The sequence below is a fragment of the Callospermophilus lateralis genome, chromosome 11 (assembly GCF_048772815.1).
Source record: "Callospermophilus lateralis isolate mCalLat2 chromosome 11, mCalLat2.hap1, whole genome shotgun sequence".
In the NCBI taxonomy this organism is placed as follows: domain Eukaryota; kingdom Metazoa; phylum Chordata; class Mammalia; order Rodentia; family Sciuridae; genus Callospermophilus; species Callospermophilus lateralis.
Window position 1 is genome coordinate 22,275,453 of NC_135315.1, and position 27,601 is coordinate 22,303,053.

At 53.1% G+C, this 27,601-nt stretch overlaps 2 protein-coding genes across 2 annotated transcripts; both read right to left on the reverse strand.

The window, feature by feature from the left end:
• Window positions 1-94: 94 nt before the first annotated feature.
• Tcap (titin-cap) lies at window positions 95-1,407 on the reverse strand. The gene is made up of 2 exons (XM_076869260.2): window positions 1,194-1,407; window positions 95-947 (listed from the first exon to the last, which is right to left on the reverse strand). The coding sequence occupies exons 1-2, from the start codon at window positions 1,301-1,303 to the stop codon at window positions 554-556; spliced, it is 504 nt and encodes a 167-aa protein (XP_076725375.2). The 5' UTR covers window positions 1,304-1,407; the 3' UTR covers window positions 95-553.
• A 144-nt stretch (window positions 1,408-1,551) lies between these two features.
• On the reverse strand, window positions 1,552-26,673 carry Stard3 (StAR related lipid transfer domain containing 3). The gene is made up of 15 exons (XM_076869259.2): window positions 26,583-26,673; window positions 12,182-12,452; window positions 9,178-9,255; window positions 8,801-8,878; window positions 8,642-8,695; window positions 8,152-8,269; window positions 7,852-7,950; window positions 7,593-7,648; window positions 7,241-7,333; window positions 6,472-6,534; window positions 6,225-6,320; window positions 5,837-5,916; window positions 5,419-5,523; window positions 4,220-4,313; window positions 1,552-3,774 (listed from the first exon to the last, which is right to left on the reverse strand). The coding sequence occupies exons 2-15, from the start codon at window positions 12,401-12,403 to the stop codon at window positions 3,670-3,672; spliced, it is 1,341 nt and encodes a 446-aa protein (XP_076725374.2). The 5' UTR covers window positions 12,404-12,452; window positions 26,583-26,673; the 3' UTR covers window positions 1,552-3,669.
• Window positions 26,674-27,601: the final 928 nt, after the last annotated feature.

Sequence of the window (27,601 nt, forward strand, 5' to 3'; positions counted from 1 at the left end):
TCAGAGGTACAGCTTGGTCCCAGAAATGCTGGGGGCATGAGGGGGACATCGATGGACTGGCCCCCACATTCACAGGAAAGAGATGAGACTGGAACATGGTTGAGCATTTATTGCAGCGCTAACAGAGGGTGCTGGGGGCCCCGCCCTGCCTCTGCCCTCTTCACGTTCCCCTCCCTCCAGTCTTCTCCATCTCCATCCCAGAGCATTCCGCTCACACTTGTCCTAGTCCTCCTCCAAAGCTGAAACCTGGCCTTGGGTCACTGCTCCCAGGGACCTCTTGCCTTCACCAGCATCCCTTATCCCTTTTCCTGGTGCTGAGGGTGCTAGACTGTGCTGGCGCCCAGCTCTCCAACCTTAGTGCCCACTGTCTTTGCTCCCCTCCCTTTGGGAACTCAGGGGACCCAGGCATCCAGGCCTCTGGCTCCCTCTTCCCATAGCCCCCAAACTCTGGGCAAACTACAAAGCATCCATGGCCAGCAGCTCCCCTCCACGGTCCTAGCCAGGAAGGGCCCAGCCCAGGGTAGGCACAGTGGAGTCTGAGTCACAGTCCCTCTCAGCCTCTCTGTGCTTCCTGGGACATGGAGCGGGACAGGGTACGACGAAGGGTTCCAGGCTTGCTGACGGGCACCACAGGGGGCAGCTGCTTGGTGATCTCGGCCACTTCCTGGCGCTCCAGGCACTGGCCACCCAGGGCCGTCTCCAATGCCAGCAGCTCCCACAGCTGCTCGGGAGTTTCCTCACGCTCCTCCTTGGCAGCCCCCACCTTGGTGGGTGTGAAGATGGGCAGGGGTAGCACCCGCTGGTAGGGCAGCTGGTACTCTTGCAGCCCGCGGCCCAGGATGCCCATACGCATCACCAGCCAGGGAGAGCGCTGCACCAGCGCCTGGCACTGCCCCTGCCGATGGTAGGTCTCATGCCGCTGCGTATCCTCCTCATGCAGGGAGCAACTGGAAGCAGAGGGGAGGGGCAGTGAGCTCCTGCAAGCTGCTGTCTCTCAGTCACACGGGCTGAGTAGAGGGCTCCCTGGGGCTGCCAGGACCGGGGCAGGAGGGGCGATTCCACTCTGCTCTTCCCAGTAGGCACTCTTCTTGCCCCACCCCCAGAAATTTCAGGGGTTTGTGCTCTGGCCTCATAGGACTTGGGGAGGAGGCTTTGGGACACAGAGGCAGGACTCCCAGCAGACCCACACTCACCCCTCTTCGGGCCGTGTGGACAGAGTCAGATCCTTCCACTCAGCCCAGAAGGCCTCTCGGCGTTCGCGGTTCTCCTCGGACACCTGGCAGCACAGCTCTGAAGTGGCCATGATCACTTCTTGCTCCCTACGCTCTGCTCCGCACCTCCCACGTCCTTTAAATAGTCTCCTTCTCCCCTTCTCTGGGGGCTATTTTTGGCCCCTCTGGCGTCAGATGCTATAAGCAGAGCCAAGGCTCACTGGTGGGGGGGGGGGGGCTCTGAGTCTAGGACAGGGGTTGGGGCTTTTGGACTCTGGCTGCCCCCAGGTCAGAGGTTAGTTTCTGAAGGGAACAAGGTGCTCTGGTGGGCGCAGGGGTCTTCAGATCAGCACCGCCAAGCATCTGACACTCTGCGGACACTGTCTCAGACCAGGCACATGCCCAGCCTCGTGCTACCTTGGCATTGCCCTCTGCCCCGCCTGTTCCCCTTGCCCAGGGAGGACAGCACTTGTCTGTAAACAGAGCAGGAGAGAGCAGGGACTGATGCCCCTCGCTCTGTTCCAAGACTGCCAGGTCCCCCCCACCCCCACTTTCTCCTCTCCTGGGCTCAAGGGCACATCCTCAGCTGAGCCCCCTGGACCGGGAGGGACAGTGCACCAAAGTTCTGGTTCCCAACCACCATATATTATCAGCAAGGGGAGTGGATGCCACCCCCACACCTGGAGTCCTGCAGCACTGGACCTCTGTCAGGGTTTTCCTTCCTTGTGGTCAGTGGTTAGAGAATGGTCTCTCTAAGCAGATCCAGTCAGGGTGGAGGGGGCATGTGGCCCTCGATTCTACCTCTGACACCCATGCAAGGAGGAATGGGGTGAAGTGGGAACACAGGGGTTCTGAGGAGGAGCAGTCAGAAGACCTGGCTCCAGTCCCAAGTCAGTCATAAACAGGCTATGTGACTATGGCCCAGTCCCTGTCCCCTCTGGGCCTCACTTTCTCTGTTTTCTGGCCATAACAGGATGACCAGAAGAGCTCTGGGGGTGGGACCAGCAGTCATTCGTGGGGAGAAAGGTAAATCTGCTGCCCAGCACCCCAGGGAGCAACTCATGGTACAAGAAGCTGGTGTCCAGGGCATGGAGGCATGAGGAACGAGGGAATCACAGAGCGGAGCAAGCAAAGGCCCTGGAAGAGGTAGTGACAGGAGCTGAGGATGGGGGCCAGTGGAGATAGCAGAGCTCCCAGCTGGGCCGGTCACAGACCTGCATGCTGACTGCTAAGGCACTACACCGATTCTGCACATCTAATCTCCCGATCCTGATGCTGCTTCCATTACTATCAAGTGGGAAATGGAGGCTCAGAGGTAGATTTGCCCAGGGTCACACACCTGTTCCTGGGACCGAGATAGGATCATCTGGCTCAGAACAAAATGAACCATTCAGAGGACAGCAGGGGTCGGGTGGGGAGGAGGCCAGGAGGAGGGTAAGGCCCAGCTCCAAGCTGCCCTAGTGTGTTGGGGGGAGAGTGGAACCCAAGGGTCCCAGGGTCCTGGGATCCCAGAGGTGCCTCAGAGACCCTGAAGCCCAGGGCCCACCTAAAGGACCCCCTGGACTCCAGACCCAGGACAATCAAGACCTGCTATGACGCTGATGGTGGCTCTTCCACCTCCAACCCTGGCCCAGGGGACACTGCTCTCTTACAACATACCAGCTGGGCTGAACCAGCCAGGGATTGCTCCTCCTGGGTGAGCTCATGACAGGTGGCCCTGCTGCAGGCTAGTGACCCACTCCTTCCCCATCCAAGGACTGCTCTTTGATGTACTCATGAGTGAGGAGACCCAGGCCAGGACAAGGCAGCAGAAGCAGAAAGGGCCCTCCCCCCCCCTTTTTTTTTTTTCATTCATGTGTTTAATTGGCTCAAATTACAAAGGTCCCCAAGGAGGCCTGGGGAGAGGGGGACAACCTGGGAGAGGCAGAAATTCACTACCAGCACCCACCGCCCCCTCACTTGCCCCCACTCCTCCACAGGTGCATATGGAAAAAGGTCCCAGACCCTTTAAATAACTCTAAAAAACCTTGATAACAAAGGAGGCAGACGAAGGCTCCTTCACCTTAACACTGGTGACAGGCTGCTCTGCCTTGCTCTGTCTTGCCCAGGGCGCTGGCCCTCTGAAACCAAGTCTGAGCTTCCATCCCAGCTCTGCCCCTGGCAAAGTCTGGGATGGCAACTTCTCCAGAGGGCAGGGATGTCATGTAAACATCAGCAGGACAGACCCCACTTCTTCGGCCAGCAGCCCCCAGAGTCCACATGCTCCACCCCACACCTGCTCAGGACCGTGGTTCCAGACAGTGCGGCTCAGGGCAGGGAAGTAGCTTGGGACCAAAGTGCTACCCACTGCTTGGGGCCAGGTTCTCTGTGGGCCATGGAAAGCCCAACCAGCCCCCCTTTCTAGCCCTGGAGGCTGTGGCGGCAGTACCCTGACCTGCAGGGTAGAAGAAGGGCATGTTCACACCCGGGCCCCCAACTCTCCAATGCGCTGCCGCAGGTGAAACGCAAATTCAAACATGGTGGCTGCGAGGCTCTGGTGGATGAGGTACCTGGGCAGGCGACCCTGGGGGAGGCAGGAAGAAGTCACACCATGGCTCATCCTTAGCAGGGCCTCCCCCTCAAGCTGGCACCGGGAGGAGTGCTCTGGCCAGAATGCAGGTGCAGCTCTGGGATCCTGCCTGGGCCCTGCTCCCCACACTCCTGGTGGGAAGAACACGCTGTGCCTGGAGCTTGGCAGCAGCCACACAAACAGAGCTGGTGGGTCTGGGCTGGCAGCCAGCCACCCCACTTCAGGGCCTCAGGATCAGAGGTAAGATGGGGAAGGCCCGTGTCCTCCTGCAACTCGCGGCTAGAACACCATCTGGACCCTGCCCCAATCCTCAAGTCATGAAGTGGGCTGAGGAGGGGCCCTTGAGCAAGGCAGAGAGCCCTCAAGGTCACTCAGCAACCAAGCCAGGAGCAGCGTCCCCTCCACCCCACAGGCCTGACTCATAGCCCCGGGTGCCCACCTTGAGATCTGTGTTAAGAATCCAGACAAAAGTGCAGACTCGAGGGTTGCTGGCTGATTTGAGCACGACGAAGCCCCCAGGACCATTCTCTCCCCTGAGGACAGAGTTATCACTGAGGGAGGGGCACACGGGAGCCAGCAAGACCCCTGCTCACCCCACTGTCTGCTCCAGGGCCAGCTTGCATTGGGGTGGAAGAGGGAGTGCAGATGCTGGTCCAAGAACTGCACCCTGTCTCAGCAGGCTCACACCTGGTGTCCAGAAGCTGGGGTATCAGCCGTCAATGCCACCCACTCGGTGCTGCTCCTCCAACAGTTGCTGGTGCTTGTGCACCCCAATGGCAGAGAGCTCGCTATCTTTTCAGCCCTCACCAGCTCTGCCCAGGGATGTGAGTGAGGTCAGCTCTGGCTGTGAAAGGGTGCCACTCCTCACCCCTGCCCAACTCAGGGAGCACGTGTGCCGTCAACCTCCAGAAGAGGGCGCCTTCCCCGGAGGCCATCAGGGCTGGGACCCAGTTCACCTCCGATGGCCTTGCATTCTCCCTCAGGCCACTGAGCACGCTTAGGCCCACTCCAGAGATAAGGAAGTTGGCACCCAGAGTGGAAACCAGCTTGCCCTTCACCCAGCAAGTCCCTCGCAGGGCCGAGAGCCCCAATCTCACATTCCAAGAACAGCGTTCTGCGGGGAAGCGTGAGACCCACAGGAGGCCCGCGGCTTTGCAGTTGGGGTTAGAGGGTGGGGAGAAGCAGAAGGAAGCCTGGGGCAGGCACAGGAAGACCCCATTCCTCTTCCTCTGAGGGGACTCCTGCGCAGTCCAAGAGAACGGTGAGGCTAAGGGGATGGGGGAGGAGGAGGAGGAAAGGGACCCTCGGGGGACCCGAGTCTCCTGAGGCAAGAAGATGAAGCCCAGAAGCCAGATCCAGAGTAACCCCATGGCTCCCAGCCCTGCTTCCTGGACTAGTTCCCACCCTGATCTATCCCAGCCAGCTGCCCACCGCACATGTCCCTCCAGCCTGGTGGCCTGGTTCCACTCAGCAAGATTAACAGGATTAGGGGCTGGGAGGGGCAAGGCCTGGCGGGACAGGGAGCAGGAACACGACCTCAGCAGGAGAATGTGCCCAGCTGCACACACTGTACCCTGTGCTGCTCACTGCTTCCAGGAGAGGGGCTGCGGGATGATCCCAGGCAAGGCCCCGGCTCACCTGACATATTTGTGCGTTGGAGGCTTGGCACAGTGTGTGGTGGCAATTCCTGATGAGAGGTACCGGTCTCTGCGCCGCTCTATGCGCCGGACATTCACAAAGTCCCTGAGGGAGGGAAGGTTAGAACTGGGAGCACAGAGCTCAAGGAGAGCTGGGCATGGTGGCACACGCCTGTAATACCAGAAACTAGGGAGACTGAGGCAGGAGGATCGCAAGTTCAAAGCCAGCCTCAGCAAAAAGCGAGGCACTAAGCAACTCAGTGAGACCCTGTCTCTAAATAAAATACAAAATAGGACTGGGGATGTGGGTCAGTAGTCGAGTGCCCTGAGTTCAATGTCCAGTACAAAAAACAAAAAAACAAAACAAAAACAGAGCCCAAGGAGGCCTGACTGTGAGAAGAGGGTGTGGGGACACTCACCTGGGAGAGACCACACCGCCTGCAGCCCCTGCAGACACGTCGTAGGAAACGAGGGTGTTGTCTTCCACCCGCTGCAGGATCTGAGGACCCATCAGGGGGACATGAGGTATAGCCCATGCCAGGAAAGCCCCAGGGACAGTCCAACATGTCAGGAACCTCCTAAACCAGCCTCCTCCCTGCCTGGGACCCAGGACTAAAAGCCATCACCCTTTGTGGTCCCTGCGCTGGGCACTCCACGAGCATACTCCTGCTTCCCACCTCCTGCCCTGGCCCAGGAGGCACTAAGACCATCACTGCATTTTACAGAGGGGAAGCCACATCCTCTTGTTGTTACTGGTCACTCTAGGATATAGCTGGGCCCTGCAATATGTGGGGAGGCAGGGCTGACCTGGCAGGCAGTCACTGTCTTGTTCCACAGCACCATCCTCTCGGGCTGCAGAATCACCTCTTGGTACACCAGCTCCGCAGGACAGGGCAGGAAGGTCTGGGCAGGACAGGTGGAGGCGGGTGGTGTCAGAGGGGCTCGGGGACACCAGCCCTTCCCTGTGGTGGGGGTGCTGCAGGGGGGTCCCTCAGCCCCTTCCTAAAGCCCCAGATGGAACAGGAGGCTCCAAGATCCTCCTCCCTGCACTCACCTTCAGGATGAAGGTCTTGCCATGAAAGGGAACCTCGATCGTGTACACAGTGTCCCCATACTCCTGCGGCAGGGACAGAAGGGTGGTAGAGAGGAGCTTGGGATGGGTTGGTGGCATGAATGAGTGACAGGTTTTCACCAGGATTTGGGGGCTATCTGAGCAGCCATTAAAAAATGGTGGTTCTGGGCCATGGCTGTGGCTCAGTGGTAGAGTGCTTGCCTGGCATGTGTGAGGCACTGGGTTCAATTCTCAGCACCACATAAAAATAAATAAAATAAAATAAAGGTTCATCAACAACTAAAAAAAAAAAAAAAAAAATTAAATGGTGGTTCCGAGGAAAGCTTCTGATCTTAAGTTGAAGGACAGGAGTCCAGCTACAGCTGTGACCACGAAGAACCACGTCTCTAAGCCAACAAGGGCTGCCAGAGAGACTGGCTAGAGAGAGAGGGACTGGGGCGTGTTTCCCTGTTTTCTAAGCTCTCTGCAATCTTTGTAGATAATGTTGTTTTGATCATGAAACAAAACACCGGACACAGGGCAGAGCCTGGCTTCCCCTTCAAAGTGGGAGCCCGAGGGCTCAGAGCAGCAGGGAGTGAGGACTCAGGCTCCCACATGGGGAGACAGGAAGTGTCAGATCCAGCCTGGGCCCGTCTTGGGGCAGGAATAGGACTCCAACCCATGCAACCCTCAAATATATGGCTCAGGCCTCAGGAAAGGAGTGAAAATTCTAACACACACAGGAGGGGCAGGTGGCAAAGGGGCTTCTTACATTATTCTTCTCAAACTTCCAGTTCTCCTCCTGGGCCAGGATCTGGTCCACCACGGCAGTGGCCTCCTTCCCCTGGCGGAGGTACTCTCGCTCCTGGTCAGGAGTGAGAGGCAGGAAGAGGTCACATGGGGGCCTGATCCAGTTAGACATGGGGTCTGAGCTGCTCTCCCAGGGGTCTTGGGGGCTTCCTGAGGCCTGTGGCTGTGCCACCTCCTCCTCGGTCCCCAGGCATGGGGCACACCAGGAGGCTTGTCTGGCCCAAGGAGCAGTCCTGAGGTCCACCCTGGCTGAGGCCAGCGCTGGCCCTTTCAGGTGCACACTGTGAGGAGGCTCAGGGTAGGCAGCCAAATACCTGGGCAGAGAAACTTTTCTTCCCAGTGACTTCCTCATCTGATTCGTTGTCAGACCCTGTGGAAAACAAGCACAGATGACAATGGCAGGGGGTGGGGAGTGTGGGAGGGGGTAGGGCTCAGGGACCTGAAGAGCAGGGATGTGGGGGAGAGGTTGCTGGCTTTCCCCAGGGAGCCTGAGGGAAGAACAGAAAGAACAGGCCCAGCCCACCCTCGCCTCACACAGCCCCTCCCTTTCAGCACCCACCCACCAGCCCTCACCTGCAAAGGATTCTGGGGGTGAGTAGAACTGGCCCTCAGACAGAGCCCCAGAGAACAGCAGGGGTCCACGTGCAACAGCAGCCTGGGCAGCAAAATACCCTGGGGGAGCAGACATGGGCAGCCATCGTCCCAGACCAAGGACAGTCATGCAGAAGTAGCCTGGGTTCCCCTCTCCCCACCCCAGGCTCTAGAGCTGCTCTGAGGAAGCAAATGGCTCAGAACTCACTCTCATTCCTGAAACTCTCCTCCCTTAGGGCTGGGCTTACCCTCACTGCCCTCACTCTGTCCCCCAGGACTCACATCGCTCCTCCTCAGCCTCCTGGGGTAGAACTTTGAAGTCAAGGAACCAGGTCTCCAACCAGGCAAGGACAAAGGAGACGATGGGAAGCAGGTAGCCAAACGCACCTTTGCTGAGCAGCTAAGGTGGAAGGAGGGGGCTGAGTTCCACAGCGGCGGGGGGCGGGGGTCGCCTCAAACCCAGAGCCCCTTCCTGGAGCCACCAACTCTGGTATCATATACCCCATTCCCGGCACCATATGCTTGGATACCCTCTGTGGCACATGCCTCTGAGATGGATTAATTGAGCCTGCAGCAGGACATACCGGGGTTATGCTGTAGGAAGAACTTTGGTTTCTGGGGTGGGGGGATAAGTGCAGGAAGCAGAGGATGATTCCTTGGAAATATCAAAAGACAGGAGTCCCCCTCATTCCAACCCTGACAACAGAGGCAGATACCCAAAGCCAGAGAAAGGGCCCTTTCTTAGGAGAAGCCCAGACCCTGAGCCACTGACCTCAGAGAGGATAACCTTGACAATGAGGAAGGCACTGGAGACCAGTGTAGTGACCTGACAGGAGAGAAGGAAGGAGGTCAAGAGGGAAGGCAGAGGCTGGGGGTGAGTCCTCCCCCATCCCAGCCCCTGCCCCCAGGTGGTGGCAAAGTGGCATCTTACCGCAATCACCCACCAGTGGCGGAGCCGCAGCACAGCATAGCCCAGGAGTAGTCCAGAGAAGCGGAAGAAGGCCAGGACCTGACGAGGAGGGCACCAGAGGCAAGCTGCGTCCCCACCCAGCTGCAGGGTGAACTGCCCCCAGCCTGCTCAGCATTTCTCTGAGACAATTTGGATGGGATTTTGGACGGGATCCTGTCTCACTCATCCCACTGGGGCTCTCTGAAGGTGGGGCCCCACTGAGGATCTTCTGGAAGACGGAGGATGGAAGCCAAGTCTCCTGATAAGACTGGGTGTGTGGTAGAAAGAAGGGAAGCAGCCAAAGGCACCTCACTGCTCCCTCTGCCCCCAGGGCCCTGGGGTCTCCCAAAGCCACTCACAAAGATGTCAAAGAAGGACGTCTTAAAGTTGTAGTGGATGATCTCCTGCTCCAGGTTCTTGCGGATGCCTGTGTTGGTCTGGGGGAGGAAGACAGGAAGAGCTCTGCGGGCAGAGCCGAGCCACGGGGCTGCCCCCACCTCCCAGAAGGGGGAGGTAGGAGGGGCTGGGGACCTGGAGAAGAGGCCAAAAAGGCTAAGCCACCACCCAAAGGGGTTCCCAATGCACCAAGGGAGCTCAGCCAGAGGTACCAATACTGTTCCTCCAGGAGCCAGGCAGCCCAGCCGGGCAAGGCTGGGTTCCAGTGAGCTGGCCTAGGGAGGCAGGTCTGGTGGCCTTGGAGCAGTGCAGGGAGGTGCTGGGAGTCTGCTCTCATGTAATTCCATTTTCCTGCCAGCACTGTGGTGCTCCACCTTCCCAGCCAACAATCCATCTGAGGTGGTGGGGACTGAGGTGGGTGGTGGGGGCCCGGGGTGGATGGTGGTGTCAGACAGAGCCCCAGGTAGCAAATCAATTGATTAGGTTTGGGCTTAATGGACAAAATCTATCAACCTGCCAGAGAAGATGGTGTGGGGAGTCAGGAGACTTGTCCTCGCTCCTGTCTCTACCCCAAAGACTGAGGATGGGAGCCAAGTCCCCTGATAAGATTGGGTGTGTGGTAGAAAGAAGGGAACCAGCTGAAGGCACCTCACTGCCTCATTTTCACCAGGATCCCTGAGACTTCAATGTCAGGGGTGTGGAACGTGAGGGGCTGTATGGACACTGGGAATCAGACTGAGGTGTGAGTCCTCTGAAGGATGGGGGTGCCAGCACCCCTGGAGAGGAGGGGGTGTGAGGTGACCCCGGGGAATGGAGCCCAGGGACCCCACTGAGGAAGACCCTTCACAACCACCTAGACTGGGGCTTCTGGCCTCTGGCAGGTCATCTGGATTTAGGGGGTTTATTAAAGACACTGACAATCAGGCCTCAGTGCGAATCTGAGGCTGAATACCAGGAATCTTTATAAAGCTTCCAGAAAATCCTGGTGCTAGGAAGAGGGACAGCAGTCTGAATGCTGATGGACATACACTGACACTTGAATGTCCCTCCAATCCCCAACATGTGGTTCTACCCCAAGACCACCTGGGCCTCATGAAATCTGACATCACCTCTACTTTGGCCTGCCCAAAGAGTCCCAGTCTGGCACTCAACCCTGCCCTCTTCTTCCTGCCCCTGGGCTCCACAGCCCCTCCTACCCTTTGCAGTCTCTGTGGCTCCGAATGCCGGACCAGGTCCCTCAGTCACACACAGCATGGGGACCCACTAGCACCACCCAGATCAGGACTCAATAACCATGTTTCACTCCCTGCTTTGCCAGTCTCTCTGCTGGTCACACAACCCAACAGGGGTCCTTGCCTGGACAACACAGTCTGCTAGAGAACTGAAAATATATACAGTCCAAAATACCAAGATAGAACTACGAAACTGAAAATTAATAAAATTTTCATTAAGTGTCATCCAGGGGAAACATTACAGGGATTCTACGAAGAGTTAAATCCAGTATTCTGGCATTTTCATTACATTTGAAAACAATTTGTGGTTAGATTCTCTTTGCAGGAATCTCAAGTACACATGAGGACTGCTGAGTCTTCTCACCTGACAGCCAAATAATCTCAAAAGAAAAATTATCAAAAAATTTTCAGCCCCTTCTCCAGTTATAAAATCTGGATTGAACGTAGGCTGTGTGTGAATTTTCTTCTTTACTTTGTATTAGTTGGAACCTTTGAAAGGAAGGATTCTGAGCACTCAGAAGCTCTGCAAAAGGCCCTGAACCTTGCTGGGTCTCAGTTTTTTCATTGTTAAGATGCCCCAGGGCCCTCCGTGGCAGCTGCTCCAGCTCACTGACAGTGCCATCTCATCTCCAGTGCACAAAGGACAGACACCTGCCCTGAGCCCTGCCTTTCTTTTCAGACCAACATGCCCCAAATAAAACTTGTTGTCTCTACACCTATGCCAGCCCCTTCCCCAAACTCCACTTCTATAAAGAAAGGCACTGTCAACCAGTGTGGTGGCGTGCGCCTACCATCCCAGCTACTCAGGAGGCTGAGGCAGGAGGACCACTTGAGCCCACAAGCTCAAGGCCAGCCTGGACAACACAGTGAGACCAAGGAAGGGAGGGAGGGAGGGAGGCAGAAAGGGAAGAAAGAAGAAAAGGGGAAAGAAGAGGAGAGAAAAAAAGAAAAAGTAAGAAAAAGAGAGAGGCTTTGCTTTCCTATCACTCAAGTTAAGACCGGGCTACTGCCACTCAGAACCTTGATGGGGAGCCCACACTGCAGAGGAAAGCAGAGGAGGCCCCAAGGGGCTGAGGTCACGGTGAACAGAGGAGGAGCTGGGGTGAGAACAGGCCTGGGACACCCTGCTCTGAGTGCTGAGGTCAGATGAGGCCCCACCACCAGCTAGACTGTGTTCCTGCGGTGGTGAGCACTGTGTGGGGTAGGGTGAGACAGTTCTGTCTCCAAGCACGAGGTGGCATCTCACCAAAACCAGAGCCATGAGGAACTCAGAGTTTTACTGTTTTCCTTCCCACTGTCCCTCTGCTTTTAGCACAATGCCTGGGCAGAGCAGGAACTCAAAAAATGTTCTCTGAATGAATGAATGAATTAGAGCCAGACAATAAAGTAGGGCAGAAAGAAGACAAGATAGTTTCATGGGCTCAGCCAGCTCTGCTTATCCTCCACTTCCACTAGGGGGCAGCATGGTGCAGAGCCAAGCGCCCAGCTCAGCACCCAGCGGGTCTGTTCAACCCCCTCCTTCTCATACTTGTTGAGCAGCAGCAGCCAAAAGACTCAGCTGGTCATAGCCCCATTTTCTTCATGCAGATGACAGCAACTGTTCTTGTCTCCTGTTCTTCTCTAGACCCAGATAATCAACCCCATGGAAGAGACAATCCCCCCATGCAGTAGATGCTGAACTGCGCAGGGGTGACTCCCAAACATAGCTTGTCACTCCAGCGTTGCCCCTACTCACGTTCAGCTCGATAATCCACAGCAGGGAGATAAAGAGCAGGTCGAAGGTGACAAAGAGGCAGAAGGTGCGGCGGACATCAGAGATGGCCCTGCGCTTCTCTGGAGGTGGTGGGAGGAAGTGTGATGAGAGGCTTTGGCTATGGGACAATGATGAGCCCAGGGAAGCCACGGCTGGCAGGCTGCGCTCCAAGTCACCAGTCAGTTCCCGGGGTCGTGTGCTCATCCTGGTGGCCCCACGTTGGGGTGGGGAAGGCAGGGCCTCAGCAGCAGGGCTAGGAAAGAGGGAAGTGGCTATCAGGGTCTTAAAGGCCACATACATCCCCTGGGCCCTCATTTGTTCCAAAAACATCTGGCGCCCCACCCTATCCCAACCCCACAATCCAGGACAGTCTCTGCCCAAATTCCCTCCATGGGTCTGGCTTCCCAGGCTGGGAGGGCGGTGAGCATCCCTCCTACTCTCTGCCCTTCTTTGCCCTCCCTGCCAAGAGCCCAGCAGCCCCATGGTTCACCCTGGAGGGCCCTGGGGCTCCTCAGCTGGGCACCTACCCACTCCCAGATGCCCAGGGACACAGCCTGTTCCTGCCAAGCCCAGCCTGGTGGTCAGCCTCTGGTCCTGTCAATGGCCTGCACCACCCCCAGGAGAAGAGGCCCCAGGCTCTGTTCTTTGTTTTCCCAGCACAAAGCCACTTTCCCTCCCAGCAGCCAGCCCTCCCCTCCACCACTAATCCATGGCAACTGGGAGGAACTCAGCAGAGTGTGTGTGTGTGTGTGTGTGTGTGTGTGTGTGTGTGTGCGCGCGCGCGTGCTCGCTCTGCGGACATCTTGGACCTTCTCTCCAACTCCACCCCCTCACCGCCACCCCAGGCCCAACTTTCATCACCTCCGGCCAATGGCTGCTCATGGATCTCCAAGACGCCTCTCGCACCCCTTAACTACCCCTTCCCCACACTGTGGCCAAAGGAAACTTTACAAAGCACCACCCCGGGGCTCCTGCCACTCATGGGACAGCAGGCCCTCTCCTCAGCAGTCCCTCTGGGGGTGGCCTCTGCCCAGCTCTTACCAGGGAGCCCCATCTCACTACCACGACCACAACATGGCCTTCTTTCAAATCCCTCAATGTGGCAGCCCTGATTTGCCTCCGGCCCCAGGATCTGACTCTCTCCATTGTCTGGAATATTCTTCCACAGCTCTTCCAACGGCAGCTCAAAGGCCCTCAACTCAGTGTCCCTCCCCACTCAGAGCACAGTATGTCACACTGCTTTAACCTCCTCAGCCAACTCCTCATTGTCTGGAATCTCTACTGTTCTAGTTTATGGTTCACCCTTTCTCTTAGTAGAACTTCTGTAAACCTCAAGGGTGGGTGACATGGTCACTGCGGTCTCCCTGGTACTCAACACAATGCATGTAGTAGTTCATAACTACTGCTGAATAAACAAACACTCCAGAGGGACTCCTGGCCCTCAGCTCCTTGCTATGCAACAGAAAGGAACAGAGAAAAGCCTAAAGAGAGCAAGAGCCTGCCATTTCCAAGGTAAGCCCAGTGTTCTGCTGCCCAAAGCCTGAACTTCTACCATGGTGTCCATGCCCACGCAGAGAAGGATGGTTCCTTCTATTTTACAGATAAGACCACCAAAGCCCACAGGGATTCCTTAACATCCTGTGCAACCATAGGGCTCTCATAAATCCTAAGAGAAAAGGAGCTCCAGAGCACCCCCTCCCTGCTGTGTGGTCCCCAGGCCTAGTGTCCCTGATCTACCAATTTGCTGGTAGTCCATGCCTGTATCGCAGCAACTCTGGAGGCTAAGACAGGAGGATCACAAGTTTGAGACCAGCCTCAGCAATTTGGCAAGAACCTCAGCAACTTAGCAAGACCCTGCCTCAAGATTAAAAATATAAAAATAAAAAGGACTAGAGAGGGCCAGACATGGTAATGCATGCCAGTAATTCCAGCAGCTCAGGAGGCTGAGGCAGGAGAATCCCGAGTTCAAAGCCAGCCTCAGCAATGGTGAAGCACGAAGCAACTCAGTGAAATCCTGTCTCTAAATTAACAAAAAAAAAAAAAAAAAAAATAGGACTGGGATGTGGCTCAGTGGATGAGTGCCCCTGAGTTTAATCCCCAGTACCAAAAAATAAAAAGAACTAGAGAGGTAGTTCAGAGGTAAAACGCCCCTGGACTCAACTGCCAATACCAAAAGAAGAAAAAAAGAAAAGAAAAAAACATTTTTCTTTCTCATAGTTCTGGAAGCTGAAGTTCAAAACCAAGGCAGAGCCATACTCCCCTCTGATTTTTTGCCTCTTCCCGGGTCTGGCTGTCACCAGCAACTTCAGGCATTCCCTGCCCTGCAGCTGTGTAACTCTAGGCTGTTGTCACATGATGCTTCCACTGCAGTGTCTTCACATGGCTGTCTTCTTATAGGGACACTAGTCCTATTGGATTAGGGGCCCACTCCACTCCAACATGAGCTCAGCTTAACTCATAAATCTGCAATGAACCCATTTCCAGACAATGGTCACATTCTGAGGTTCAGGGGACAGCACTTTGATGTATCCTTTTTTGCAAGGGGGGGCAGGGGACAGATTTCAATCATAATAGTAACTTCTCTTTAAGTGTCTTTTTTTTTTTTTTTATGGTGCTAGGGATTGAACCCAGGGCCCTTATTTAGTATCTTGATTTACACGCCTGTATTTCTTTATTTTATATATATATATATATATATATATATATATATATATATATATGATCTTTCTTATATATACAGTGGCCTGTCACAGATGCTGTTTTGGGTTTTTTTGACTTAACAATATATCTTAGAAATCACTCCCTATTATATCTCCCTATAGAGATCTTCCTAATTTATAAGGTTGTTAAGTACCCTTTTTTTCTCTCTCTCTCTTAGTGCTGGAGCATGACTTTGTACACACTGAGTTACCTCCCCAGCCCTAGTACTTCATTTGTGATGAGCCACATTTGAGCCAATTCACCTCCTATGAAGAAACATTTAGATTTGTAAGGATCAGAAACGCTACAATGAAAAACATAGTATGTAGTTATTTTCCTGTTGCTGGCAGTGTATCTTCAGGACAGATTCCTCGAAGTGGAATTGCTGGGTCAAAGTGGAATTGCTGGGTCAAGCTGCGTGTGTGGTCTTGTTAGGCTGCTGCCAAATTCCCTTTGCAGCATGCATTCCCGTCAGGAATGTATGAGGGTGTCCAGAGCCCTCAGATGGGATGTCCCGCATGTCCGTCTGGGATTTTTCCTCTCCACTTCTCTACCCTTAGGACTGGTGCTTCCACCCCCATCACCTCTATCCGTGCCCCTCCCCACCTCCTTCCCCAGCTCGTCCTGGGTTCCGCCTCCCTCCCTGGGCACAGGACTTGGGTGGCACAATAGCTTAGATGTGAGACTCACTTGGAGTGGCAACCGCCCTGACACTCACACACCTAGAAGTCCCTGGGCGAGAGATGAGACAAGGCTTAGAGCAGAGGTGCTGGGATCCAGGAGCGCTGAAGCAGCTAGGGTGCACAGGGGCCTGGTGCACAGGACCAGGCCCCGGGCTCAGCGGGAGGGGGAGTGGCCAAGAGTCAGCGGAAGAGGTTCCACATCAGCCTCCTCACCAAGCAGCTCCAAGTCCACAGAGAGCCTGGGTCCCAAATTAAGAGACCTGCACCTGATCTTGGGCAGTCACTGATTCTGAGTGGTTTTATATACTCCTTTTTTGTGGGGGAAGGGGGTTACCGGGGATGAACTCAGGGGCACACTGAGTCCCATCCCCAGCCCTATTTTGTATTTTATTAGAGACAGGGTCTCACTGAGTTGCTTAGCACCGCCAAATTGCTGAGGTTGGCTTTGAACTCGGGATCCTCCTGCCTCGGCTTCCCCAGCCGCAGGGCTTACAGGCGTGCGCTACAACACCCAGCTTAAATTATTTTTTTTAATCAAGAGAACTTACTTCTTCTTCTTCTTTTTTTTTTACTCAGAACCTCAGTATGTAAAACATAAAAACCTGACTGTTGGGAGTGTAGCTCAGTGGTAGAGCATGTGTACAGCATACGCAAGGCCCTAGATTCAATCACCAGCACCAAAATTAAAGAAACAAACCAAAAAGGACTGCTGTGAGTGACAGTGGCTGCAGAGTCCCCCAGGTTACAGTGTGAAAGTGTGGCTCATTAACATGACTTCAAAAAGCCTTTGAGGGGCTGGGGTTGTGGCTCAGTGGTACAGTGCTTGCCTCACATGTGTGAGGCACTGGGTTTGATTCTCAGCACCACATATAAATAAATGAATAAAATAAAGGTCCATCAACACTAAAATATATTAAAAAAAAAAAAAAAAAGCCCTTGAGCTCCACCAGGCTAGAGAGTGAAACATGCCTTGGCCTGAACACAGCCCCATCAGTTCCCCAAGCGCTGTTTCTCTGGCTGTTTCCAGACCTCCTTCAGAGGGCAGAGGCTTGCACATGCCCTGGCCTCACAGGGAGGCAAGAGTGAGAGCTGTGAGGACGGAGATGGCAGGGCTGCCACCCAGCCCCTGGGAGCTGCCCCCCCTCCCAAGCACCTTCAGAGGTGTCAGGAGAGGAACAGCACTTGTGGCGTGAAGCAGTCAGCCTGGGACAGCTGCAGACTTGACACTGTGCGTGTGGAAGCTGAGCTGTTAGGCATGGGGAGGGGGGACGGAGGCAGGCAGCAAGGACTCAGAGGTTCCCGTTGCCCTAGACTGGACGGGGATGGGCAAGTCAGGTGCAGGGGTTATTCAAGTTACTGCAGCTCTTGAGGCAAAGGGAATGGATGGGTACAGGCCTCAAAGCCCTTCCCAGACCGTCTCTCCTGGACACGCTAGTTACAGTTCAGCTTACAACAGGGTTTTGGCTGGGCAACAGACTCAGGCAGCAGCCAATATCCTGGAAAAAGGAATGGCCTGGGACTGGGGAGATAGCTCAGTGGTATAGCACTTGCCTAGCACACCTGAGCCCCTGGGTCCCATCCCCAGCTCCCCCCCCCCAAAAAAAAAAAAAAAAGAGAGAGAAAGAAAGAAAGGAAAAAGAATGGACCCTGAGACTGGGGTTCAAAGCCTGGACTTCCCCTTTCCTAAACGTGTGATCTTTGTGAGGCCGCTTCCTCAAAGTGTGTATGTGTGTGTGTGTGTGTGTGTGTGTGTGTGTGCTTTACTGAAAATCAAGCCCAGGGCCTCAAGCATGCTAAGTACTTACTCTACCACTGTTACTTATACCCTCAGCCCCTTGGCTGGTTTTTTTTTTTTTTTTTTTGGTAGTTGTAGATGGACAGAATGCCTTTATTTATTTATTTATTTATTTTTGTTGTTTAGTTACACGCAGTGCTAAGGATCGACCTGGTGTCTCATGCATGCTAGGTAAGCACTCTGTCACTGAGCTACAGCCCCAGCCCTTTTTATTTTTTTATTTTGAGACAAGGTCTTGCTAAATTGCTGAGGGTCTTGCTAAATTGCCCAGACTGACCCTGGACTTGCAATCTGCCTGCCTCAGCCTCTGAAACTGCTGGGATTACAAGTGTGCATCACTGCCACCATGTCTAGTTCAGATGGATTTTTATTTATTTTTGTTTTTATTTTATTTTATTGTGATACTGGGGACTTAACTTGGGCCTTATCCATTTTTAAAAGGCAACGATAATATACTTAATCCTCCTGATGTACACCTAAAACTTGTTACATCAGTAAATTTCATGTTCTGTATTTCCTCCCTCTCTGCCTTCTCCCCTCTCTCCTCAAACCTTAGTAGCTCAGCTTCCACAAACATACCACACAAGAATTCCAATTTATGTTCAGAAGAGAAGATACTGAGGGCCAGATGTACAAGTAGCTGGCAAGACCCTTCATGCAAGAGGAAAATGGCAGGAGCAGGTGGGATACACTCAGGAATGTGTGATAACAACCACCCTTAATCCCAGCGGCTCAGGAGGCTGAGGCAGGAGGATCAAGAGTTTAAAGCCAGTCTCAGCAAAAGGGAAGCACTAAGCAACTAAGACCCTGTATCTAAATAAAATACAAAATAGGGCTGGGGATATGGCTCAGTGGTCAAGTGATCCCTGAGTTCAATACCCTACCACCATCCCCCCTCCCCAGGGTGGGGGGGACCCTCAACAGCCTGGGTTCAAATTTGAACTCTAAGCGAGCCATAATGGCGGGCACCTGTAATCTCAGCAACTCTGAAGGCTGAGGCAGAAGGACTGCAAGTTCAAAGCCAGCCTCAGCAACTTAGTAACACCCTGTTTCAAATAAAAAATAAAAAGGGCTGAGGATGGGCTCAGTGGTTAAGTGCCCATGGGTTAGATCCCCAGTACAAATCAAACAAACAATCAAACAAACAAAACTGGGGCTGGGGGTGTGGCTCAGCAGTAGAGCGCTCGCCTAGCATATGAGGGGCCCTAGGTTTGATCCTCAGCACCATGTAATATATAAAATGAAGGTATTGTGTCCAACCACAACTAAAAAATAAATATTTTTTTAAAAACCTAATAACTCTACTATTCACTTGCTGAGTGACCCAGGGCAAGCTCTCAAACTTTTCAGTCTGGTTCCCTCATCATATGGAAGCCAAGTTATTCCAGCTCCAGGCAAAGGCGGATTCCCATCTTGGGAAGGGGTAGAGCGCTGGGGGTTGCTCCTTGCACAGGCCCTCGGGGATGTGCCAGAACTGATCTCCCACACTACCCGTTCTCCATGCACGAGGGAAAGGTGCCAAGATGGTGAACCCCCTTCCCTCCCACCCACCCCAGTTCCTCATTTCCAAAAGTCTTAAGTGGCAAGGGCACAGATGAAGTCCTTGTCAGCCCTCCAGCCACAGTCCAGAGGTCCTACCACCTGTCTGCAGCTTGACAGACGGCAGCTCCCAGTGGGCATTTCCTGGCCAAGGCAAGTCTGGGACACGATGAATGCCACTTACTTGTTGTGTAAGCTGTAGCTGCCGCACATGCAAAGTGCACAAACCTGTCCAAACCCTGGACTGGGTGGATATCCAGGGAGACAATGAGGCCTGAGAAGTGTCTAGAGCAGCCCAGCACTGCGGGCTGAGTGCTCGACAGATGCCCACCCCACCACCTGTGGCTTCCATCCTTTCCCTTTCTGACCCCCAACTTTATTCAGAGGGCTGGGCCAAAATGTCTAGAGCTAGAGCTGGTTCCACAGAACCGTGCTGTGTGAACTGACTAGGGGACAAGTCTCACCTGTACCCAGAAAGGACCCACCTTTCTGGGCAGTGTGGATTCTCCAAGTCCTCTCGGAGCTAAGGGGAAGAGCAGAAATGGCTGTGCATGCTGGGTAGCTCTGCATTCCTTCAGAAATGTCCACAGTGTATATGGTGGGGTTGCCAGGGGGTCCATAATCCAGGACAAAGTGGGGGAAACCAGTGAAGCCAAGTGAGGACTGGACTTCAAGCCCACAGAAGGGTCAAACTTTGAATTCCCACCTTCCTAGCCACTTCATCTCTCAGTGTCTCAGTTTCCTTCTCTGTAAAATGGGATTAAAAACAACACCTACTTTTTACTGTAAAAAGTAAATGACCCATTTAATGCAATGGCCTAGAGCATCCCTGACACAATAGTCACTGCATGAGGGTCAGCAGTCATTCCTGTTCTGCCTCCTCTCCAAAGAAAGACAGCCTTGAGGGCTGGGGTTATAGCTCAGCGGTAGAGCACTTGCCTGGCATGTGTGAGGCACTTGGGTTCGATTCTCAGCACCACATATAAATAAATAAATTAAGGGTCCATTAATAACTAAAAAAGAAAGAAAGAAAGAAAAAAAGATAGTCTGAATGGCTACTGCCCTGGAGATGTCTGCCGGCTGGGGTTGGGGGTGAGGTTCTCAGTCAAGCAGCCCTTATGGATGCCCAAGGTAATGGCAGGTCCACAAAGGGGTAGAAAGCAAGGGTCTGGGGGGAAGGAGGCTGGCTTTGCTCATGTCCTGCTGTTGGCCAGACCAGCAGGAGCTGGCAGTGGCCACTGCCCACGTGACACCCTGCAGACATCATCTTCTTTAATCATCACTTGTCTACCAAGAGCTGCAGGGATGACTCTATTATGGAAAGACTAAAACTCTGAGAGCTCTGTCCACAGTCCCATTCCAGGAAGAGACAAAGCCTTGTGGGCCCCAAGGCCTTGTGGGCTTCCCCCTAAGCTGGGCTGGGACTGCTAAATGCAAATGCAGCTGCTACCAGGGACCTTTGGCTGGGGAGAGAGGTGTCATGAGACCCAAAGAGCTAAGGAACCATCCAGCCAATGACTATGGACAGCTTTTTCCCCATCAATATTCAAACCATCAACAAATCTGTGGGCTCTTCCTTCCAAATCCAGCCAGTATCTGCCTGCTGGTCAACTACCTCTAGGTCCCCTGTCCAAACCATAATCTCTTCACAGACAGAGTTCTGACCTCCTCCTATCCTGGTCCCAAGTCTATTCTCAACACAGCAGTCACAGGGATCCTGTTAAAAGTCTGACTGCATCTCCCCAGTGCTCCAAACCTCCAGTGGCTTTCAGCTCAACCAGTCAGGGTCAAAGTTTCCACATGGCCCACAAGTCCTCCTCTTCCCTTGTTGGAATCCTCCACTCCAACCCACTGGTCTCTTGTCCTTAGGATGCATCAAGCACACTCCAATCCCAGGGCCCTTGCTCTGTTGGTTCCCTCACTCCTCCATTCTGGTCTCTATGCAAAAGTCCCTGTGAAGAGGCCTTTCCTGACCAATCCCCTCCCCATCCCTTTCCCTGCTTTATGCTTCACAGCACTTGACACTCCTGATGTGTGAAATCTTAATTGGTCTTTTTGTGTGTGTGTGTGTGTGTGTGTGTGTGTGTGTGTGTGTGTGTGTGAAGTGCTGGGGATCGAGCCCAGGGCTGTGTGCATGCAAGGCAAGCACTCTACCAGCTGAGCTATATCCCAAGCCCTGGTTTGTGTTTTTTGTTCAGTTTTGTTGTTGTTGTTGTTGTTGTTTGTTTTGTTAATTTTTTTTAGTTATACATGGGCACAATATCTTTATTTTGTTTATTTATTTTTATGTGGTGCTGAGGATTGAACCCAGGGCATCACATATATGAGGCAAGCACTCTGTCACTGAGCCACAACCCCAGCCCATGGTTGTTGTTTCATTCGTTTGTTTATTTTTGCAGTGCTGGGGATGGAACCCAGGGCCTTGCATGTGCTGGGCATGTGCACAACTACCCCCCAGCCCTACTGGTCTGTGTTTACCACCCATCTTCTCCACTGGAATGCAGGGACTCCTATCTTTGCTCACTGCTGAGTGCCCAGTACCAGAAGCATACCAGGCTCATAGGAGATGTTCCGGAAATGTGAACCAGGATTTACATCCTTCTCTCCAGGGGCAGGTGCACAGGTACACTGGACACTCACACCTGACCCCTCCCTGTCCTAACAGTTTCTCCTGCAGCTGGACTTTGCCCTCATCTGGTGGCCTGCCCTGCCCAGAGCCCACACAGCCCCTCCACAGCAGGCAAGGGGAACTGGTTCTCTGGGCACTCTGAGGCAGGATGGCTGCTCCTCTCCCTCCCCTGGGTCCCCACATGCAAGGAGAAGACTCAAGCCTAGTTAAATTCCTTTGATGATGAGTATCAAGGAGGGGGACAGGCAGGCCTGTCCCCTCAGCAGGGCCTCAGCACTCCTCCATAGTTTCCTGACCCCAGGTCACACCACAGCTGTTTATCCTTCTGCTTCCTCATTCTGGAATGTCCACTAAGGGACAACTTAGACCCTTCAGAGACAAGTTCAAGTGATCCCTCCTAGGCAAAGCTTTCTCTACCACCCAAGCTCCCCCAACCTCTCACGACTCTGAATCAACACCTCCCTTATCCACAGCACACCTGAGCCAAAAGGCTGTCTCTTCTCAAGCCCTTGAAGCCCAGGCCACAGTGCCTGACCATAGCACATGTCTAGTAAGTTAGCTGATGTGTATGACCATAATGTCCACCATGGAACAGAGAGAGGGTGCAAGTCTTGGGGTCAGCACCAGATCTGGAATCAAAAGCCCAAGCTCATTCCTTATTAGACTGTGTGCCCTTGACCAAATCACTGAGGCTCTCTGAATCTCTGTCTCCTTATCTATAAAATGAGGATAAGATAGTGCCCAATTCACAAAGCTTAAAAGAATTAGAAACTCTATATGCACAGCGTCTGTGCTTAATTAATGGTAGCTACTACTACTAGTACTGCCCTCTATGGACATGGCATGAGAGGCAGGGCCCTGGACAGTCATGTCCAGCTGAGTACTCTGCCCAAACTGAAAGTTCACCAGTCCTGCTGGAGACAGGAAGGGCCCTAGCCTCAGGCAGCTGGCCAGGGATGGCACATTTTGAGTTTTCTTGTAATTCAGGGTTCAGTGGCTCCTGCCTTCGGCTTGGGAACAGCTGGCCTTCTAGCCCCTACCTGTTCTCCCATAGAAGGTTTGGAAAGTTGCCCAGAGAAGTGGAAAGTTAAGGAGTGGAGGGCATGGCAAATAAGAGCACAGAGCCAAGGCCGGGCTGTGTTTCTCCTTCCTTCTGGGGAAGTGGAAGAGTCAAGTAGAAACAGAAGCCAGATTCTTCACTGAACACCCCTCCTCCCTGTAGAGGAAGGTTCTGTTGGAGCAGTTCACTGAAAAACCCCAACAAGAGGATTGCACAGCCCTCCCACCTCCTCCCATGCGAGGCGGGGCTGAATGTCAGGGACGCCCCCAGCTCAGTGACCCCATGACCCTGGGCCTACTCAGAGGCCAGTGAGTCAAGCCCAGTCTCACTCCTTAATGCTGGTAGGTAAAACTGGGGCTGAGGAAGCCCAGTCACCAAGTCAGTCTGGAAAGAGCTAGTCATGCAGAGGGCAGACCTCTCAATCCTCTCCAGCAAAGGTGGGGGTGGGGGAGCCTCTGGTCAGCATAGGCTCCTCCCAGCACAAAGGCCAGGATTAACTTCTTCCCAGCCAAGGTTCAGAAGGACACACAACTGGCCGTGTGGGATAACCACCTTATCCTCTGCCTGCTTCAATGGTGGGACCTGAAGCAATTTCTGAGAGAAATTGTAGTCCTAGAGTCAGGAGACAGTTCTTCAAATTCCTGCTGAGTGACCCTGATTCTCAGCTTTCTCATCTATAAAATGGAGCCAATAAGCTCCACCACTCAACTGAACAAGGATGAGCTGCCAAATGTGCAGGATTAGTGGCCTCACCCACACTACCCTCCCAAACAAACTTAGGTGTATGGGAGCTCAAGTGAATGCAACCCCCAAGTATGGAGAGCCTACAGCATGCTAGATACCAGGTCAGTCACTGGGGTTGCAGGACCCTGTTCTTTCCCATCAGGGGCTCTAATTCAGGGAGGAAGACTGACAGATAAATGTGTGGTTCACACTGAGATCAGCATTTTCAGGTAGGAATGAACAAAGGACTGTGGGATCCCAGGGCTGGAGTAGGGGAGGTCAGGGAAGAGAGGACATCAAAGCCCAGGCCTTAAGAATCAGCAGCTATCAGCCAGAGGCAAGGAAGAAGGGCATCTCAGGCAGGCACAAGAGCAGGAACAAAAGCCCTGACACTGGCCTAGACCCAGCCAGAGGCATGCAAAGGGACCCCACCCCATGGAGCCTGTCTCCAACTACCAGGTACTTCAGACTTCCCCAGAGTAACCCTGGCTCCTAAGCCAGGGGGCACTTCCTCACAGCCAAGTGAGAAAAGGACTCAGCAGAGGATGCGTCCTGTGTCTTCTTCAGCTCACCTCCCTTCTCCCCTCACCCTACAGCACCCACTGGAGCTTTGTTCCAAGGACCCAGGTCTCCCTTCTCCGAGCATGTTCCAGCCTATGCCTGCCTCTCTCTTATAAATTTATACTCTCATTTTAACGCCCCTCACTAATTGTCATCTCCTCTGGGAAGCTGCATCTGGCCTTTCTCTCCCTCAGTTCCCAGCATTTCTGTAGAATTAATGCTTACCATGTAACATTTCCCCTTTTCAGGTTTGTTTTCCTGAGCAGACTGATACCATGTCTAGGTCTTTTTCACCATTAAATCCTCACTTGATAAATTCAGATCCTGCCCCCATGCCCTCCACCCCAGCATTTTATTTATTGACAAAGAGCCAGACTTTATGGCCCCAGGAAAGAGTGAGAAGCAAGCCACACCAACTATCATCAAGCTGCCTATGAAATTAAAAATCAGAGCCAGTGAACTAGACTTGAACTACACTATTTTTTGTTTTAACATTATTGGTGATTGAACTCAAGGCCTCACAAATGCTAGGCAAGTGCTCTGAGGGATGTTCCCAGCCCTTTTTATTTTATTTTGAGACAGGATCTTACTAAGTTGCCCAGGCTGGCCTCAAACCTACAGATCCTCCTGCCTCAGTCTCTGAAATCACTGGGATTACAGGTATGCACCAAGGCAATAGGCGAGATTGTTCTTAGGTAATTATAATAACTAACATTAATTTATTGAGCATTCATGTGTCTGGCAGTTTTAAGCACTGTACATACACTTTCCATTATGCCTCACAACAACTCTTATGAGGAAGGCACATTATTCCCTCTACTTTACAAATGAGGAAACTGAGGCACTGACTTCAATAAGGTTACAAAACAGTATCAGAACCCAAGCAGTCTGGGGACTGGGGTTATAGCTCAGTGGTAGAGTGCTCGCCTGGTACATGTGAGGCACTGGGTTCGATCCTCAGCACCACATAAAAATAAATAAAATATACAGAGTAAGGATATTGTATCTATCTTTAAAAAAAATCTTTAAAAAAAAAGGAACCCAAGCAGTCTGATTCAGGAACCTATAATTCTCAGCCACAATGCTATTATGGCCAGCGTGCTAAGGGGACACAGAGGGGCAATTCACCTTGCAGGGTGGAGGCAGCAGTGATGCAGAAATGACAAGCAAGTCACTAAAGGACAAGTAGTGTGCAACTACTGGTGTGTGCAATGGCAGAGAAATATGAACAGCAAGGCACATCCAGTAGCAGAATATTACTGGACCCTAGGATGCACACAGGAGATTACTAGGGAGGAGGTCAGATTACAAAGAGCTCTGTTAGTCACGCTAGAGATTCAGCCTTTTTCTGCAGGCAATGGAAAACCATAAAAGAGTTCTAAGCAAGGAAGCAACACAATCAGACTTGTGTTCTAAATGGTTTGCAAAACTGGAGACTGGGATGCAAGCAGTTGTGTTTGGAAGATTATGGGAAGCTAACACAGTCAACCTGGTGAGAAATAAGTCAACAAGAATGGTAACAGGGGCTGGGGATGTGGCTCAAGCAGTAGTGCACTCGCCTGGCCTGCGTGCAGCCCAGGTTCGATCCTCAGCACCACATACAAACAAAGATGTTGTGTCCGCCGAGAACTAAAAAATAAATATTAAAAAATTCTCTCTCTCTCTCTCTCTCCCACTCTCTCTTTAAAAAAAAAAAAAAAAAAGAATGGTAACAGTGGAGAAGGCGGAGTAAGAGGGTCAGGAAGTGAGCTGTACCAGGTCACTTCTGAGATGTAGGAATTGACAGAAGAGAGGAAATGGAAGATAATCCCCAAGTTTCTTGCTAGAGTGGGCTAGCAGAGGAAGAATGAATCTGCAGTAAAACATCAGTTCAAGTTTAGACCCAGTGAATTCTTTCTGAAGGGGAGGTGTCCCGCTGGCAACTGGACAGTCTAGTCTGGAGATCCACGGAGGGGTCGTGCCAGTGATTTAGGTACTGAGCTGGGTAAAGCTGATGCTATATGAGTACAAGAAACCATCCAGAAGTAGTGTATAGAGAGAGGGGTTGGGCAACAGGGCAGAATATGAAGCAGTACTTCTGCCCTCATGTCAGAGGGTTAGAAGGAAGAAATCTGGAGATGCGCTGGAAGCCAAAGGTATGGGGGAGGGACACCTGTCAATTAGGAACAATTGTCAACGGTATTGTGACCTCTAAGAACTCAAGAAAGATACTTTAAAGGGCCCTTTGAATACAGGAAGTTATTCACAGCCGTTTTCAGAGGAAGTTGGGGAGACAGCGGATGACAGGGAGACGCAGACTGCAAACCTAACGGAATATGTACGTTTTTTTCCAGATTCTCAGATTCTGATCCCTTCCCGCCCCCCCCCCCCCCCGCCTCCAATACCTAGATACAGTCCCCTCGCCTCTGCCCTCACAGTTAAGAGAGAGGCTTTGGAAGTCGATCCCGGACACCCTCCCGGGTCCTTATCCGGGCCTTCTCAGGTAGGCGTGGCTTCCGAAGGTCAGAGTCCGAGACCCCCAACACTGCGCGCGGAAAAGTGCAGCCGGGGGCTAGAAGGGGGCGGAACCTGGAGTGCGGGGGGCGTGGGAAAGGTCGGACGGAACCGAGAACGGACATCGGGCAGCGAAGCGGTATCCGCAAGAGATAGCCCTCGTACCACCACCTGGTCCCAGTGACCTCTGCAGGACCCACCTGCTCCATCTCAGCACCGCCTCACTCTCCAGCCCCAACTGTAGTCCGGCTCCCGGGCCACCGCAGCGCCTCAGAACGGAAGGAGATCTCCAGCCGCGCCACTTCCGCCGCTGAGCCCGCCCCCAAGAGCAAACTAGGAATTGCGTTCGGCTGCATTCCCTCCCCCAGCCACGCCCCGAGCCACGCCCCCAGGAGAAGGGCTGGAAGTCCAGTTGCAGTGTGTTAGGTTTAAAGAGGGTCTTCCAGCCAGGCGCGGTGACCCACACCTGTAATCCCAGCGACTCTGGAGGTCGAGGCAGAATGACTGCACATTTGGAACCAGCCAGGGCAACTTAGACCGTGTCTCAAAATAAAACAAAAAGGGCTGAGGTTATAGCTGTGTTAGAGCATCCATGGGTTCAATCCCCAGAACCAAAAAATAAAATAAAAAGGACTGGGAATGTAAAATCCTCTCTCCCGACAGCCCCCACCCCAGTCAATGCCCAGTACTGGGGGTGGGGGGCGGTGAGAAGTCTCCCTAAGGCTGGGAGAATGGGAAATAGCATGGGTATTGGACCACACAGGTCTAGCATTGTGGAACTGCTTGTGGGGAGATCTGTGAGAATGAAGAGCCAGTCCCTTCAAGAAGGCCACAGTTACTCTTGATGGACTTCTATTCTCCACCACCTCACCTTTCAGCCATCATAGCAGTAGTCAGAACTTCTGTGGGCCCTCCTGAGTGTCTCAGCCTGTTATCTCCAGAAAAAACTCCCAGAGGACTGGACACTAGGGTGAAGGTCCTGACCCTTGGATGACTACCAACCTTCTATATCAGAACACTTCATTACTTCCCTTCTTCTCCTCCCTCCCCTGAAAGAGGAGTCTCAGCACAGTTATTTACAAAGATTTATTACAGCATGGGGGAGATTCAGGTCTAGAGTCAGGGAAGAAGGAGAAGGGGACAGAACAGCTGGAGGACAAGGAAATCCTGGCGCCCCCCCCCAACGTGTACCCCTTCTAAGGACATATACTAGGTGGCA